This window comes from Lathyrus oleraceus, chromosome 4, assembly GCF_024323335.1.
Source record: "Lathyrus oleraceus cultivar Zhongwan6 chromosome 4, CAAS_Psat_ZW6_1.0, whole genome shotgun sequence".
Taxonomy (NCBI): domain Eukaryota; kingdom Viridiplantae; phylum Streptophyta; class Magnoliopsida; order Fabales; family Fabaceae; genus Lathyrus; species Lathyrus oleraceus.
The window spans coordinates 8,598,337-8,612,946 of NC_066582.1; the positions used below are offsets into that span (position 1 = coordinate 8,598,337).

At 33.5% G+C, this 14,610-nt stretch overlaps 1 protein-coding gene across 1 annotated transcript; it reads right to left on the reverse strand.

Annotated features, from left to right (window-relative positions):
- Positions 1-9,745: 9,745 nt before the first annotated feature.
- Positions 9,746-14,092, reverse strand: LOC127138336 (O-fucosyltransferase 15). The gene is made up of 10 exons (XM_051064760.1): positions 13,550-14,092; positions 12,856-12,945; positions 12,620-12,713; positions 12,420-12,481; positions 12,189-12,277; positions 11,611-11,731; positions 11,378-11,521; positions 10,916-11,247; positions 10,519-10,759; positions 9,746-10,312 (listed from the first exon to the last, which is right to left on the reverse strand). Exons 1-10 carry the CDS (start codon positions 13,868-13,870, stop codon positions 10,004-10,006), a joined length of 1,803 nt encoding a protein of 600 aa, XP_050920717.1. The 5' UTR covers positions 13,871-14,092; the 3' UTR covers positions 9,746-10,003.
- Between the last annotated feature and the right edge of the window lie 518 nt (positions 14,093-14,610).

Below are 14,610 nucleotides of genomic sequence, written 5' to 3' on the forward strand. Positions count from 1 at the left end.
ATATTTGAGCTCATACTCAATTATTTAATTACTTAAATAACTTCTAAATGAAATCTAATCAGCCTATTAACTTCATTTGATCACTTAATCATTTAAGGCACTTAATTGATAAAATAGCTAATATAATTATATATATATATATATATATATATATATATATATATATATATATATATATATCATATAATAATCATTGGGATATTAAAATAATATATATAAAAATATTCCAATAATCTCCCACTTGGGCAATATATCTTAATAATTATATCATAGTTCTTTAGGTGCGCATCTGAATGCTATTTATCCTTAGATTTCAACTTTACAATTTGGTCCACCTCATACATCAATAATGAGACCATTACGACTGTCGTCACTAATGTATAACGTGACAGAACCCTGACGGCCACCACATCAACGTACTTGATGACATAGATCGATATGGATGAGTGGCATGAAAATTTCATGCAATGTGATCTCTAAATCATGCATATTTCCAACTGGTCCTACTGGAGTCTTTAGTGAGATCAAACTGAAGTTTCTTAGGTGCAATTCAAAATTACAATATTTGCACATAACAAAAAACTTGATATTGTTATAACAATAGTACCTCTTTTATTTCTACAAAAAATTCAAACATAACATAAAGTTTGTACCAAAACATAGAACATAGAAAATAAGAAGAAAAAAACCTCACTAATAAAAGAAAATTTAAAAACCAAGACCCATGTGACCAACATGCCCGTGAAAAGCCCTAGGTGTCAAACATTTGGTTAGTGGGTCAGCTAACATTAAGTTTGTCCTTATATGTTCTATCAAAATTTGCTTCTCCTGAACTCTTTCTTTCACAACAAGATACTTGATATCAATAAATTTTGATTTTGTAGAACTCATATTGTTGTTGGAGTAGAGCACAACCGCATTATTATCATAATAAACCTTCAAGGGCCTTTCAATGCTTCTAACAACGTGTATGCTTGTGACAAAGTTCCGCAACCAAATTGCATGATTTGATGCCTTAAAGCAAGCCACAAATTATGCTGCCATGGTGAAGGGAGCCACTAAAGTCTGTTTGGAAGACTTCCAGGAGACAACTCCTCCAGCCAAGAGAAATATGTAACTAGATGTGGAATGTCTGATATCCGGGCATCCTGCAAAATCGAGTCAAAATACCCAATGTTCTTCAAGTTATCTGACTTTTGATAAGTGAGCATGAAGTCTCTTGTTCTCTTCAGGTAGCGCATTACACGTTTTACTGCTATCCAGTGCTACATACAAGGGTTGCTTAGATATATGCCAAGAACTCTTATAATGAATGATAAGTCGGGACGGGTGCAAACATGAGCATACATAAGACTTCCCACAGCTTAAGCATATGGAACCTTATGCATCTTTTCCTTTTCAAGATCCATAGTGGGGCACTGTTTGAGACAAAACTTATCTCCTTTAGCAACAGGTGTGTCTCCTGGTTTACTATCTTTCATGGAGAATCTATTCAGAACTGTATCGATATAGCTCCTTTGTGACAATCCTAAAATACCTCGAGAACGGTCTCCAACTATTTGAATTCCTACGACAAAGGAGGTGTCCCGAAGATCTTTCATCTCAAATTTATTTGTGAGAAATCTCTTGGTTTCGTGCAATGAGCTTATATTGTTGCTTGCCAAAAGGATATCATCTACATATAGTACCAAGAAAACAAATTTACTCCCATTGAGCTTTTGGTATACATAATTATCAACTGGATTAGCCTCAAAACCAAATGAGGATATTACTTGATGAAATTTGTAATACCATTGACGGGAAGCCTGTTTAAGGCCATAGATGGATTTCTTGAGTTTTCAAACCATAGACTTTGAGTCTCCTGGTACAAATTTTTTTGGTTGCGCCATATATATTGTCTCTTAAATGTTTCCATTTAGAAACACGGTTTTTACATCCATGTGATGCAACTCTAAATCAAAATAAGCTACCAATGCCATCATAATCCTAAGAGAGTCTTTCGAATAAACTGGAGAAAAAGTCTCTTTATAATTAATTCCTTCCTTTTGAGTAAAGCCTTTTGCGACAAGACGAGCTTTATATCTCTCAATGTTACCCTTTGAATCCCTTTTTGTTTTAAATATCCATTTGCAACCAATGGGTTTCTTTCCTCCAGGTAATTTAACGAGATCCCAAACATCATTGTCAGCCATTAACTCCATCTCATCCTTCATAACATCAACCCACTTAAGAGAGTTTAGACTCCGTATAGCTTAACTAAAGTTGATAGGATATTCCTCAGTCAAACCAATGTCATCCTCACGTTCCTGAAGAAATACAATACAATCATCTAAAATTGCACTACTCCTCTCTCTAGTGGATCTTCTTAATGGTGGCTCTTGAGGTTGTTGAGTTTGAACTATAGGTGGTGCTTGGGGAAGAAACTCAGTATTGTCTTGTTCTTGAGGGATGTTAGGAATAACATCATTGTTTATTTCAAGATCTATTTCTGGAACAAAGATAGGTACAAAGACTTGATCATTGTGAGAAACAGTTTCTTCATCAAAGACAATACTCCTTATGCTTCATTCCCTTCCAAACTCTACATCCTCAAGGAATCTTGCATTTCCCATTTCAAAAATTGTTCTAGTGATGGGATTGTAAGACTTGTACTATAAGAGCGTTTAATGTATCCAATAAAATGACAGCTAATTGTCTTTGCATCCAACTTACCTTCATGAGGCCTATAAGGCCTCGCTTCAGCTGGACATCCCCAAATGTGTAGGTGTTTAATGCTAGGATTTTTCCTAATCTAAAGCTCATAAGGGGTTTTATCTACTACTTTACTAGGTACTCTATTAAGGATATAAATTGCGGTCTTTAATGCTTCTCCCCAAAATGACTCTGGAAGTGAAGAATGACTAATCATACTCCTTACCATATCCTTAAGAGTCTGGTTTCGTCATTTTGCAACTCCATTCATGTTGGGTTTTCCCAGCATTGTGTATTACGAAACAATTCCACAGTCATTGAAGAAAAGCGCAAAGGGTCCTGGACGTTGTTCCCCTGATCCATCATATCGACCATAGAAAGTTCATCCCACGGTCGAATTTGACAGCGTTTATTTTCTTTCCAAGTTGAAGTTCGACTTCAGCTTTGAATGACTTGAACACGTCCAAAGATTGAGATTTCTCATGAATCAAATACAAGTATCCATACCTCGAGTAATCATTTATGAACGTAATAAAATACCGTTGTCTATTCCAAGAACCTGTAGGGAAAGGACCAAATATATCAGTATGAATTAGTTTTAAGACATCCTTAGCTCTTTCAGCATGAAAATTCCTCTTGTTTGTTTGCTTACCCTTGATACATTGAATGCAGACTTGCAAGTCCGACAAATCAAGGGATCTAAGAATACCGTCTGACATAAGCCTCTGAATTCTTTGTTTAGATATATGTCTTAATCGTTTATGCCATAAAGTGGCAGAATTCTCATTTAATTTTTGTTTTGTACCATGTGACTCTATTTGCATTATTTTGTTATAAGGAAATTTAATATCAAGCATATAAAAATTATCATTCAAAGAATCGTAACCAACAACATTTTAATCATTTGAGAGGCAAAATTTATTATTTCCAAATGAACAAGTATAACCTGATTTGTCCAAAATAGAAATAGAAGTTAAATTTTGTCTAATAGACGGTGCAACAAAAGTCTCAATCAAATCCAAATGAAAACCACTCTTTAATAATAATAATCTAAAAGTCCATATAGCCTCTACTGCAACTTTATTGCCATCGCATATATAGATGAATCTTTCAGCATCATTTGGCAGACGACTCCGCAGGCAACCCTGCATTGACATACTAATGTGAGTAGTAGCACCAAAATCTACCCGCCAAGTATCCTTAGGCACAGAAAATAAATTAATTTTAGAACAAACACAAGTGAGAAAAGTACCCTTCTTTTCACGTTATGTGGCATACTTGGAACACTCATTCTTCATGTGTCCAGTCTTTTTGCAAAAGAAGAAAGGGGTCTCCTTAGGTTGTTCCTTTGCCTTCTTATTTTAAGAAAAAATTCCCGTAGGTTTCTTCCTTTTATTCTAAGAACTGGTAGCCAAGTGACCACTTTCAGTCTTATCTCTCTTTAGTCTCTCTTCCTCCTGCACACAGTGAGATATGAGCTCATTGAGAGACCATTTGTCCTTTTGAGTATTGTAACTCACTTTGAATTATCCAAAGTGTGTCGGAAGAGAGATCAAAACCGAGTGCAAAATCAAATCCTTAGGAAATTCTAACTTCAATGCCTTGAGTTTTGATGTGAGATTAAACATCTCCATGATTTACTCCCTTATGTTCTATTTTCCTTTATAGACCATTGAAATGAGTTTGAACAAGGTACTACTTGTATCAGCCTTATCATTTTTAGCAAAGAATTGCTCTACAATTTCAAGGAACTTCTTGGCACTTTTACTCTCAGCAATCGAGCCCCTAATCATTTCAGGTATGGATCTTTTGATCATCATGAGGCACATTCGATTAGATCGGTCCCATTTTTCTATGTTAGTTTCATTTGGATTCTCAGCAGTAGCGGTAGGACGCTCATCCCTCAAAGATAAGTCTAAATCCATGCATCCAAGAACGATCTCCAAAGATTCTTTCTAAGACTTAAAGTTCATCCCACTCAGCATAGGGATAAAGTTAATTTGACCAACAAAAATTGGAGCGGTAGCATTGGCAACTGGATCCATTGAAAAGAGTAACAAACATACAATAGCATTAGTAGGCATATAAATAACCATATAGACATGCACAATATCCTTTATATGCAAATTTAATAAGATCTAGACAAGATAACAAAAAAACATCATCAATTCCCAATCTTTGATTGCAAGAATTAACTGTAAGCGATACTCTCACGTAATGATCAAACATTAGTAATAAGTCCTGTCAGATAATGGATGTCTTTGACATCAATCATTAGCCACATGGATAAATTTAATAATTACTACATGTTTAACATCACAGGAATGAAAATTTCCCGCCAAACTATGTCTTCATTTTGGCCGATCATAACAGTTCGTATGAAAAATTACACACTACATCTTTTGTAATTCTAATTGAATCAAATTTAAATAACAGAGGTTACTTTTGCAACTTGTTGTTTCAACTAATTCAATCAAAATTACTAGAAAATTATAATTTAATAAACTAAATGAAAAGGTATTTAAAACTCACATAAGCATTACCCGCAAATGTAATGTCAAAATTGTATGTTTACTTGATTGCTTAATCATTGTGTTAATATCATGTACATACCAGTATAAGAAACTGGTTGTACTCGAATGGTGTTAAAAAAATTCAAATTAAATTAACACTCATGTAAAAAAAATTATATATATTTTTTATACATGAATACATAATTGTTATGTATTGTTGCCGTTACGCTACTACATAACACGGTCAACACAATTTATTTTCAAATTATTATATGTAAAATAAAAAATAAAACAAATAAAAAATTACAATCACATAAATTCTTTCACGTATTGAATTTGTTTCGGCAATGACCGCAACATTGACATTGTTTCGGCGATGATAATAAAGATATCAATTGGAATGGAAATAAAATATTGTAGTAGTATTGTTATAAAGTTGAACTTGTTCTCCACATCAACATTGAATCCACGTAATAAAAAAAACATAATCATTTTAGAGACTGTCATGGTATTATAATGCTAAAACCAAAGCATACAATATTGAAATCATATTAAATCAAACTCATGCCACTATATTATTTTGAAAAATCAAAAGCATATAATTCATTAAGGCAATTTTAATTCTGATAATTTTAATTTTGACTCTGACACCAATTGTTAGAATTTAAATCAATTCATATATACATGCTCAACATACTATGACATATATTTTATGCGAAATCAAAATAGTCATACAAGCATGTATAAAAGTATAGGATCGATAAATTGATTATAGAATACCTGGACCCATTGAGAAAATCCATTTCGACGGTAATCCTAAAACCCAGAAGTTGATGGCTTTTGTGGTTCTTCCTCAATCGGTACTTCTTATGCCTCGAATTCTCTTCAGATGGGGAGAAGAGATAATTTGTTTGTATACTGTATATTGGGGACCATAGCCTATATATATAGTCTGATGGCCAATTAGGATTCCCATTATTCCCAAATGGGTCATGCTGACATCCACTCATATTTGAGTTCATACTCAATTATTTAATTAATTAATTAATTTTTAAATGAAATCTAATCAGCCTATTAACTGTATTTGATCACTTAATAATTTAAGGCACTTAATTGATAAAATAGCTAATATGTATGCCCATATAATAATCATTGGGATATTAAAATAATATATATAAAAATATTCCAACATTTTGTGGATAGAACTTGTTTCATGATCATGGTGTTGTTGTAGTATAGTAGTAAGCATCATTTTGCTTGTACTTTTGGAATTTGAACCATGCATTTGTCTTCTTTTCTCAAAACTTGTTGACCTTAAGATTTTTGAAAGATGCTTGTTTTCTTAGGTTTTTGAGACTCTTGTTTGAGGACAAACAAAGTTCTAAGTTGGGAAGAGTTGATAAGTGTCAAATTGTGGTGAATTTATGCATGAAAAATGGCACTTATTAGCTTGATTCTTTGGATTCACGAGTCAAAACCTCAACTTATGTGCAATTATTATGTAGATTGATCATTTGCAACTTATTTTGTATGTATGTTTGCATTAGAGGAGCTTTGGACATAAAAAGCGGAAGAAATAGCTTCAACGTGCAATTTTAGAAAGAAATCAAAACTTCAGGTGGGACTTAGTGCGCTTAAAGCACGCTTGGAGTTGCTGAGGCAGGGGCTAGCACGCTAAGAGCCATTTTTCCTGCGCTAAGCGCCACTTAAGGCAGTTTAATGTGTTTTTCTGGATTTGGCGCTAAGCGCCAAATTCGGGGCTTAACGCGGCTTGCAGCTTTTTATTTTCTATAAATTGCTTTCAGTTATTACTTTGTAAGATATATTATATTTTGGAGAGAGAGAAACTTAGAAAGTAACATGAGAGGGTGTTTCTTGAAGATCGGAAGCTAGGTTTGCATCAATCGTTGAAAAATCACGATTGATGCATGTTCATCTTCATTCTTCTCTTTGTATCTAGCTATCATGAGTAGCTAAATCCTTTTCTTGTTGGGATTGAATGTAAGTTCGTCATAACAGTATGTATTTTTATTGATCATGGTGTTGCATACAATCTCTTTATGAATCTATATCGATGTTATCTTTGTTTTCATGTTCTTATTATGATTTGAATTGATATTGAAAAATACGGTTCAGATCTTGATCTAAGATGAACATTTGTTAGATTCTAACTCTATACATAGATTTAGATTTAACATTCACTTGAGTATCGAGTCTTAATGCTACCGTATTGTTTAATAAACTGAGAGATCGTCGATTCAACAATAAGGTTGAACTCTCGTCATGAGTTTAGACATAAACACTGCCGACGAGCGATACGTGATAATATTGATAAATGTTTAGATTATGTATAACTGTTTGGTAAATTACATATTCTATCTGTGGATGAAATTCAATCCTGACAAACTCTCTTCTCTCTGAAACTTTATTTATCATTCATTCGTTTTACATTTTGTAGCTTTAAACCATCAAATATCTTGCAAACTTATGCTTAAAATCATAGTAACTGTTGAACGACGTTGATATCGCACCAGTCCATGTGGATATGACAAAACAAGTACTTACCATTGATAGTAATACTGCAACCAACAAAATGGCGTCGTTGTCGGGGACTGAATTTAGATATTAAAAACATATTTTTAAGCTTTGTGCATTTGTCTATATTGTATATATACTTGTTTCTCATCTCGTTTTCTCAAGTGTTGGTTAGGGGGGTATTGGTATGTAGTTTTTGTGCTCTCTTGATGGATTATGATCTATTTGCACCAATAGTGGATCGAGTGTTTACCCTAATTTTAAGGTAGGTATTGGCTTGTGGTTTTAGTGCTCTCTTGATGGATTATGATCGGTTGAAAATGGAATTGGCGGTATGAAATATAACATATTTCCAATGATATAACATATTTCCAATGCATTTATCTGTAGGGCCCCATAATGCACAGTGTTTGTTCCGCGATTTTGTATGGTAATTCTCTTTCCTTGTAATATATTATTTTGCTATTTAAAAAAACTATAAATAAAAGAGATGATAATTAAAAAAGATAAAATGTGAAATTTCTTTCTAAATAGTGATTTCACTTTTCATCACTAATTTTTGTTGTTTTGTTTAATAATGATTATGATGTGTTTAATTTACAGGATTTTGAATCAAGAGGCTTATTAGGCAACAAGTACATTTAAAGAAGTTAGTCTACAAGGAACGCAAGATCTGGAAATACATATCAATATCAATGTCAATCAACCGATGTAAGATTTTAGCTTTGGTGAAATTGTTTTGACGGGAAGTTTGGATCACATAATAAAAATAACTTTGTCGGTTGTGCCCATTTCAGTAGAGCAACATAAATTGTAATGGTATTTTCTAAGATTATGATTGGATATCATAGAATGGAGTGAAACAAATAAAAATGAAAGTTTTCACTTTATTGTTTGACTATTTTGTAATGGATCCCTTTCATCATTCAATCTTTAAGACTAAAACAAAATAAAACAAATTACAACTTATTTATATTTGTATTCTCTCTCTCAACCACCACAGGTAGCCCCTCCCTCCTAATTTTTTCACTTTTATTATATTATAATAGTTAAAAATCATATCATCCCACAATTTATATGGTTTAAATATCCTAGATTCTTAGTATAAAATTATGGAGAAATATAAAGATATATAAACTATTGAATTCAATTTAGATGACTGAAATAGAAGATGACAAATATCCTAGATTCGTAGTATAAAATTATGAAGAAATATAAAGATATATAAACTATCGAATTCAATTTGGATGAAATGGAAGATGGCTTTTGGAATTATACGTGCTATAAAGCTACCGCTCAAATAGAAGGATTTTTTTATCGAAATATGATAAAATCCGTGATTTTGTACGGGATAAAATGTTTAGCGGTTAAGAATCTACACGAGAATAAAGTAAATGTAACATAGATGTAAATTTTGTGTTGAATGTGTGATAAAATTAATCGGAATAAGATTAAAAATGACAATGTTATAGAGTGTGGTAACACTTATTGTAGAAAAATTGTGGAAAATAGATTTAAATGATTTAGACATAAAAAAAGATTCGTAGATTCTATGACAAGTAGAATAAATCAAATAGAAGAAAACCAACCAATTATAAAAAAAAGTTATTAAAAAAGATATTGAGATTAACGATTGAGATTAACGATTTAGATAGAAGTATGATGCTAGATAGAATATTATGACAAAAATTGATCCGTGTAATCGACCTCACTTAGAAATCTTGATTATTGATGTTGTATTCTCTTCCTTTTCTCTCCTTCATCTTTCTTTTTTCTTCTCCTTTCCTGGGCAAACATATAAGTTCCACTCCCTTTTCTTAACACGGGCTCAGAAATTCGAGGGAGAAACTCAACACAGCATCATCAAGCTAATTATTTGGGTTTTCAGCTTTTAGCAACAAAATATGCTGAGCATTACCAGGGTGATGGAAACACAAGACAATCATCACTCTGTCAGATCAGTCTTATGTAAAAGCAAGTAATGAACTAACCAATACAACCAGAAGAAAAAAATAAGTGGGAATAATTAATAACAAGGTTACTAATTACAATGTGCAATAACAGTCAAGCTAATATAAATAAATCAATTTGTCCTGCACAAACATTCTTTATACTTGGGATACTGTAAGTACTTCTTGCCTTAAGCCTTGTCTGTTTACAGTAATGTAAATAAATCTATGGATTAATCAATTTAGTCAGAAGAATAATGATTAAAATTGTTACAAATTACAACGGGCAATTACAGTGAAGCTAATGTAAGTAAATCAAATTGTCCTGCACATACATTCTTTACACCTAGGATATCTGTAAACACTTCTTGCCTTTGGCCTTGTCTGTACATGTTTAGTTTGTCTCACTGCTTTCCTCATTCTCTGTTCAAAAATACGCCATTCTATTGAAGAGTTCTTCATGAATATACTAGCTAGCCTGCGTTTATTTGGACGTATTGTTGGCATTCTTCCTCCACCGTAATATATTCTATACCCAGACACCAAAGATGATAGCTGACTTCCTGAATCAGTCATGGCAAATGCATCCGAGGCAGCACAGCCTATGAAGTCCAATGCTGCTAACTACAATAGAAAAAGTTTTGTGTATTCATTAAAAGACTGGCAGCAGCACCAAAATAAGCTGGTGCTCAATAATGCCAAAATTGAATATGAGGCGCTATGTATAGAACATGAAGAGTGCACAGAACAAAATTTCTTGTAACAAAAAGCTTAATTGAGATTGTCACATCATTAAAATAAATGAAACAAGAATGACAGTAGCAGCAAACCTGGGATGAATAATTAGCAAATGGTTCGAGTTCTGCAGAAGATAGCAAGTTCTCTTTGGTGACTAATTTAGGGTACAGGCTGGTCAAAGCAGCCAACCGTGAACCACCTCCATACAAATTAGAACCAGCTACAAATAAGTTTGTCTTGCGGTTAAAACCAAGAGCAGCAAGCATAAGAATGGATTCTTCAGGTGTCAGTGGACAAAGCCCTTCAGACCTGAGCTCTGAAGGAGAAGGTAATCTGCATAGAAGATTCCAATTACTTTAAATTGGGGTAGAAAAAGAGTAAGACTCTTTTCTTCATAAATTAAGATTGCTACGTGTGATAGAAGAAAAATATTCTAGTCGTGTTATAATAAGTCAGAACAGTTTGAGACGAAAAAATTATGATGCATACTTTGTAGTCTTTATCATAAGAGCCAGAGCAGGAAAATGGATTTCACGATATGCTTCCAATTCTTTCCTCTCTTCTTCACCTCCCCCGAATTCACATAAAGAATGAGCTACCATGTCAATTTCAAATCTGAGATGTAAAGCTAGATATTTGGAAGCTTTCTTGGAATTTTTTTCACTTGTCATATTTAATTCTCCAAATGGACCAACAAAATGCCGATCCAATGGTCCAATAAGGCCTGCATGTCCGCGCAACCTCTTAAGAAGCAAAGCACCGGTTTCTTGTATTCTGGGAACAAATTGCAGGGCGTGAAAATTACATCTGCAACGAAGTCTCTAGATGAAGTCCTCAATTAGGAAAAGCATAATAGGGCTTGAGATCAAGAAAGATAATAACAGTAGAGCATTGCCAGGCCAGAGATCATGAAAATTATATTGTAATATCGAAGTATCGAAGGACATTTACCTGCAGCTCAAATGGTATCGGATCAAATGCCAAGCGATTCCCAAATCCAATAAAGTGAACAACTTGATTTTTAAGTATAATAGGTAGGACGTGTTTCAAGTAAAAGCTTGGCCTGGCCTCCTTCCCCATGTCAACATCTGTAATCTGGTAAAGGCTTTCAACAATTAAATACCAACAGGAGTGATATGGAAGAGTTTAATCAGTTAGCTAGGAGGGAAGGGAGTGCGACTTACAACACTGCTGATTGCTTCCAAGTCCAAAGACTGTAGTTTTTTAGGAAGGTCCCTCACTATCCGAATATCAGGAGCCAAGTAGTTAATAAAATGCTCCTCCTGATAGATGTCTCTAAATTGACTGAAATTATGTAATAGGAAGTAATAAGCTAAATTGACAAAGTCACAACATCATAATAGAAAAACCATGGATTGCAGATGTGGCATGGAAAATACATTGAATAAGTTAAAACAAGAAATGCCGTAAGTGGTAAACTATGAAGTCATATATTCAATCTATCCCTCAAAATTGTTGATAAATTTTGTAGCTATTTGTCTGAATAAAGCTTAAATTCAACCAATATCAGTTAATCAATTTTTCCCCTGATCGATCATTCACCCAGTACTAGTTGATCAAATTTCACATGCACATTAAAACATGCCACTATCATGCAATTTCTCCACTTATCATTCACACAATAACTAAATATTATGTTTGATCGAATAAAAAAGACACGGGGAAAACAAAACAGAATAAAGTTATGTGAGTAAGTATAAGGAAGAAGGGCAATGAGAAAGGGAAATAGATAGAGCATTACCTCGTATCTCTCCATACACTACTGTACATAAATTTTGGGACAACCAAAGTTGAATTGAGTAACCGGGCCACAACGACAGCATTACAAACCTGATGCAACTCACAATTAGTACAAATGAATCTAATCATTTTAGATAAAGCTTATTAAGTTTTTCTCCTTTCAAATAAATTAATCCCAAATAATTCAGAGGCTTCATCGTAAAAAATTGTAGTCCTAAAAAAGAATACTTACAGCTACCCGCTGTTGATTGATCCCACCATTTGCAGTAACCAGAATGTAACCATTACTTCCCTCTATTAAAGTAGTAGAGTAGAATAGAGCAAACTGTGAGTACTCGGTAATGGACCAATAAACCTTTCTTTATTTGTAGTTATGCACAGACATAATATAAACAATTGTCAAATTTCAAAGTTTAGTTCAAACACACATACCATTAGGTTCCCAATTTCGCTGATCAGAACACGGTGTCCAAGAAGAAGCAGGGACCAAGGGTTCCTGCCACAAATCTTTCGGCTCACGTTTATTCTGTGTACCATTACACGAAACACCCAAGTCAGAGAGTTACTGAAAACTGAAAATTTAGTTATGGAAATCAATTGGAAAAGCCTTAAAGAACTTGATAGCTTATATAACTACAAACTAGCCACACATTCCTCAAAATATATACCTCTGCCAAGGCATGGGCGGCCAATGCCAACATCCTTGCATAATTTCCCTTTTGAGTTTTTTTACTAGTACTATTCTTCTTCAATTTTCCCTGAAAAATATAAATATGAGAAACACACAAAAAAGCTTGTTCAAAGGGCAATAGTTTATAGGCCTTGTTTGAATAAACTGTTTAATCAAGCGCTTATAGCATAAGCACTTACACCATAAGCACTTGTCATATATGTGCTTTTGTATAAACCATTTCTATAACAAAAAAAAAATAAAGTCAAACAGTTTTCATCCAAGACATAAGGAATTTTCATAAGTAATTCTAAACAGCTTATATAAATAAGCTGAAAACAGCTTATATAAATAAGCTGAAAACAGCTTATTGATATGTCATAGTTTCCCTAAACTCTCTCAAATAGTCTCGTAAATATTTATGTCATAAAAAGTTTCCATAACCTCAAAATAAATAAGTTAATCTAAACATAGTCATTATATAAATTATCAATTCTCAAATAAGTTTCCGAGTATCAATTTAGTTCTTATATTTTTCACTTACTATCAAATGCATATATAAAATTGTAACAAATAAAATGCATATAATAAATGCAATCAAAAACACTATATTCGATATATAATAGTACAAAATAAAATGCATATATGAATATGTTAAAAGCATAATGAGGATTGAAGAACATGAGAGAGACCTGAAGGGAAATTGAAAGAGAGGAACGAAGTGTTGGTTTAGGATTACGATGGGGTCGATCTTGCTGATGTTGAAGACGTAGAAGCATGATATAATTCACAAAGAAAAACAAAGCAAATAGCGCAATAAGTGCCAAAAGCACTTTCGTTCGTTTTCTTCGACACCATAGCCATAAGCACGATGAAGAAGAAGATGAAGATGCTGATGATTGGGATGATCTGACGCGGGAGCTGGAGAGGCGGCTCGGACCGAGCCTCGGAGTATGGTTCGGAGTTCGCGAAGATGGTGAGGTGGACCGGCCCCGATCTGGGACACCGTCCATACCGGGTTCGGGTTCGGGTTTAGATCCGAAAGAATAGAAGTTGAAATCTGAAGAAATGGGTTGTGTTGTAAATGCAAAGAAGGAAATAAGACAAAGGTGGCGTGAAGTCAAATAATATAAGAATTGAATGAATCTTTTCTCTGTTTTTCTTCGAATTGAATACTTAACTCAACACGTGAATGATTAGTGAGTCCTTCAATTCCCATGTGCGTAGCCATTTTACAAGTTCATTTGTAATATCCCAATTCCAAAAGTTAACTAGAAATACATTGTGCCCTTGTTCATAGACTTAAAAGATTTAGGAGTAAAATGGTAATTTTCTCCATCAATGACACTTTAGACAATTTTCAAAAATCACACATGTAAGAAAGGGAAATGCTAACGATATATTTGAATTTTTTATGAAAATAATTCAATTTTGAAAGAAAATTCCTAAAATAATTCTGTTTTCAAAAAAAATTCTAAAATATCCCACTTTTAGGAGGAGGCACCAATCTAATAGGAGACTCCTCTTAAAAATAGAGTGGAGGCGCCAATTGGATTGGCTATGGCATATGGTGCAGCCAATTCAATTGGCGTCCATGTGTATCAGTTGAAATGAGACGTCAATTGGATTCACACCTCAGTGTATTTTGCATTTTTTTTTGTTAAACGGTCTACGTGATACATAATTTCGAAATAGGACCAATTGATATTAATATAAATTCTCGTTTACACAAAAAAAAACTAATGGTGATGAC

What these genes read in the sequence shown, in the direction of transcription:
- LOC127138336 (XM_051064760.1), bottom strand. Translation starts at nt 13,870, where the DNA reads ATGGACGGTGTCCCAGATCGGGGCCGGTCCACCTCACCATCTTCGCGA. An exon ending in AGTGTATGGAGAGATACGAG is followed by an intron (nt 11,732 to 12,188) that starts GTAATGCTCTAT and finishes ACATAATTTCAG; the next exon opens with TCAATTTAGAGACATCTATC. An exon ending in TGGAAGCAATCAGCAGTGTT is followed by an intron (nt 11,522 to 11,610) that starts GTAAGTCGCACT and finishes AGCCTTTACCAG; the next exon opens with ATTACAGATGTTGACATGGG.